The sequence below is a fragment of the Asterias rubens genome, chromosome 14 (genome assembly GCF_902459465.1).
Source record: "Asterias rubens chromosome 14, eAstRub1.3, whole genome shotgun sequence".
Classification (NCBI taxonomy): Eukaryota; Metazoa; Echinodermata; class Asteroidea; order Forcipulatida; family Asteriidae; genus Asterias; species Asterias rubens.
The window spans coordinates 9,449,390-9,453,190 of NC_047075.1; the positions used below are offsets into that span (position 1 = coordinate 9,449,390).

At 37.8% G+C, this 3,801-nt stretch overlaps 1 protein-coding gene across 1 annotated transcript; it reads right to left on the minus strand.

Annotated features, from left to right (window-relative positions):
* Nucleotides 1-596: 596 nt before the first annotated feature.
* LOC117299644 lies at nucleotides 597-3,801 on the minus strand. Its single transcript, XM_033783192.1, has 5 exons — nucleotides 3,144-3,801; nucleotides 2,641-2,669; nucleotides 2,341-2,401; nucleotides 1,649-1,811; nucleotides 597-773 (listed from the first exon to the last, which is right to left on the minus strand). Exons 1-5 carry the CDS (start codon nucleotides 3,799-3,801, stop codon nucleotides 632-634), a joined length of 1,053 nt encoding a protein of 350 aa, XP_033639083.1. The 3' UTR covers nucleotides 597-631.

Below are 3,801 nucleotides of genomic sequence, written 5' to 3' on the forward strand. Positions count from 1 at the left end.
TCAATGTGCAAAAGGCATTTTGAATTTGTTTTTCCATGCTATAGCTATTTTATCTTGCCCCCCAACTGCAGTAAATATAAGCACTCTCTGACCTTTCAAGTGTTTTCAGAAAATAATTCACTATCTATAGAGCAGATGTCTGAAACACTCGACCATTGAGTTCATCTAGTGATGAGAAGCCAACTCGAACAATTATAAACTCGAATCCTGTGTGGCAGCAGGAAACACAAACTTCAGCAGGAAACACAAACTTCAGCAGGAAACACAAACTTCAGCAGGAAACACAAATGTCAGCACAGGGCAATACCATGTCAACATGGACAGGGGCCAACTTCATAGACATGCTGAGCAGACTAATCTGCTTAGAAATGAACAAATTTGCTAAGCAGAAACATGTTACATGTATCAGCAAAAATTGGTGACTGGTCCTCTGCTGATTTTCGCTTAGCAAAAAAAAAATGATAAGAAATATTTTCTGCTTAGCCAGCTCATTGAAATTGGGCCCGTGTAGTAAAACAAAAATGGGGGGGGGGGGGGGGGGTAAGTACTGTAATTATTGTAACATCTACAAACTTTAAAAGAAAATGTTTTGCTACTTCCTCAGTTAAGTTTTGAATTAAGTCTATAAAAGTTACTGCTCATTTGTTTGTGTCCAGTCACTTTCGAAGAGGGCCATTGCAGTGGCCAGTGCAAAGACTTTACCACTGACATTGCCGTCTCTCTTCTTCACCCCAGTCTTTGACCCATCACTCGGATTTATTCCCATGAAGAATCTGTGGGAGAAAAACATTAGAAGAATTATTTGACAAGTACGGTACATGCTACTTTTGTTATTATCACTCATGCAATGACTACAATCTATTCAAATTGTTTGTGGTGCCCTCTGGCTTTGCTCAGAAGACATCTGGTCTAGAATACAGAAAGTCGTGAGTTTGAATCCCAACTGATAAGGTAACCTGTGGATTGTTTTTTGGAGGTCACAGAGAGCAATGACATGTAGGGAAAAAATAAAAACAATACTCATTACCACAAATGCAATAAAGAACAAAACAATAATATTCCATCTAGGTGTCAAGATACATCAAACAGACTGCCCGGTCAAATAGCAGAGTGTTTAAAGCCCATCCTGCCAATCAAGTCAAAGGGCACCTTTAAATATTTCTGTTGGATAAAAATTTACCAACATTAATTGTTTCACAATTAAATTGTTTCAATGTTAAAGGCAGTGGACACTATTGGTAATTACTCAAAATAGTTATTAGCGTAAAACCTTTCTTGGTGACGATTAATGGGGAGAGGTTGATGGTATAAAACATTGTGAGAAACGGCTCCCTCTATAGTGCCATAGTTTTCGAGAAAGAAGTATTTTTCCACAAATTTTATTTCGAGACCTCAAGTTTAGAACTTGAGGTCTCGAAATCAACTATCTAAACGCACACAACTTCGTGTGACAAGGGTGTTTTTTTTTTCATTATTATCTCGCAAGTTCGATGACCGATTTAGCTCAAATTTTCACAGGTTTGCTATTTTAGGCATATGTTGAGATACACTAACTGCCAACTGTGAAGGCTAGTCTTTGACAATTACCAATAGTGTCCACTGCCTTTAACAGGTTAAGACTGTTGCATTCCAGTCAAATTCAACTTACCTCTGAACAAAATCTAGGGTGCAGGATGCCTCCTTAGTGTAGTGAATGTTGAAAACATAGTAGGCTGCAAACATCATGGTTAAAGCTTTGTCTGACTTCACCGAGTTGATGATATTGCCATCGATTGCAAGATAATGCTTAGCATTAGGCGAGTACATGTTTCCTACAACAAATTATATTAAATTTTCAGTATTCTACCTCAATTTTGAGAGGAAGGTAGATCATGAGTTTTTGGATGAAAACACTCAATCAAATTATCTAACTTTCAAAAAACAAATCATAAAACAAACCTGTGAAAATTTCATACGAATAGATAACCATAATAAGCCTTTTGGATATTTGCATGCAATGGTTGTATTAAGTGGTGTTTGAAGCTTTGCATGGTGTTGAAAGTCAGAAGTAACTATAAATAGTAGTAAACTTGCGGGTACAACCATGTGTAAAATCTCTTTTGGAAGGAGTGTTGGCTCTGAAAAGAGCCGGTTTGGTCTCGACGTTTCGAACAGTGTACTCTGCTTGTCTTCTCCTGAAGACGAGCAGAGTATACTGGCTCTTTTCAGAGCCAACACTCCTCCCAAAAGAGATTTTACACATGGTTTGTACCCGCAAGTTTACTACTATTTATAGGTACTTCTTAATGGTTGTATTGTTCGCATGCTTGGGACAAATGATACAAAATACAAAAAACTTACCGATAACTGCAATGCAGGGTGTAGAGGGAAGGTCACTGATGTCATTTCTTGTCACCATGTCCTACAAGTGCATAATGTTTATGACTAAACTTAGTAAAAAAATCAACCCTCAGTAACCTGTTAAAACAACCAACAGCAAGGTTAGGAAGATTATTTGTACCAAACTTGGCTTTGAAATAATTTATCCACAACAAAATATTGACAAGCTAGTTGCCGAAGTTGAATTGTGCTTCACTGGTGTGAATGTTTCATGCGAATCTGCAATATTTACATTACAATTAGCTTTGCGTTCTCACTCACATGAAGTAAAGTACGACCCTGGCTTAAATCTGGCAGGAGAACTCAAAAATCTAGTATCATTATTCCTTTTGTTAAAGGCACTGTACACGTTTGGTAATTACTCAAAATATATATTAGCAAAAAAAGTTACTTGGTAACGAGCAACAGAGAGCTGTTGATAGTATAACACATTGGGAGAATCGACTCCCTCTTAAGTAACATAGTATTTGAGAAATAGGTAATTTCTCACTAAAATATTAAAATACTTCAGCTGAAGCCTTTTATTTCTATCTGAAAGCAAACATATTTGTACAACAAGGGTGTTATTTATTTCATAATTTTCTTGCAACTTTGATGACCAAATGAGCCCAAAGTTTCACAGGCTTGTTATTTTGTGCATATGTTGGGATACACCAAGTGAGAATACTGGTCTTTGACAATTACCAAACGTGTCCAGTGCCTTTAAGCAACTTCAAATGAGTTGAGTATACAATGTACACATGTACATTCTGTTGTTTGCTTACAGTGGTTTTGATCTGATGAACCAACTTCTACCAATGATGCAGGGTTACTCTTTGTTTTGAGATATTCAAACAGCCTGGATGCCTTTGACATAAGAGAATCATTTAGTAACTCTTGTAAGTCAATCCCTGTTAGGGAGTGGAAATGGTCTAAGAGCCATTTCTCCTCAGCAAGGAAAGGCCACTGCTTAAGAACATCCTCAACGCTCTTTCCATTGTTTATTTCAAAGCGTTGTGTGCTGTACGTGGCTTTCATGTTGTCATCCACAGTTTGTGTACACCATGGCAGTTTTTCATACTCATCCTTCAGCAGTTCCCTTTTCTGCTCTTGTGTGTCATGCGACTCCCCTTCCAGAAGATCTGGTTGCCACTGACCCTTTACACATCCATAGCTGTTGAATTTTGTTTTCGATTTCTTATGCAACGGTTCACTTTCATTAGAAGTTGAAGCTTGTTTATGGAGGCGATTAAGACCTGATTGCCTTTGGAGGTTTTCCTTTCTACTTTCTAACTGTTGCAGCAAAGTAGACGATCCATCGCCTATTGTCACACCATTGATAGTATCAGCGAAAGATTTGCTGAATTTTCGAACAACTTGTTGTGCAACAATTCGCAGTTCTTTTCTCTTAGGGGTCACATGCACTCCGTTGATTTCATCCAT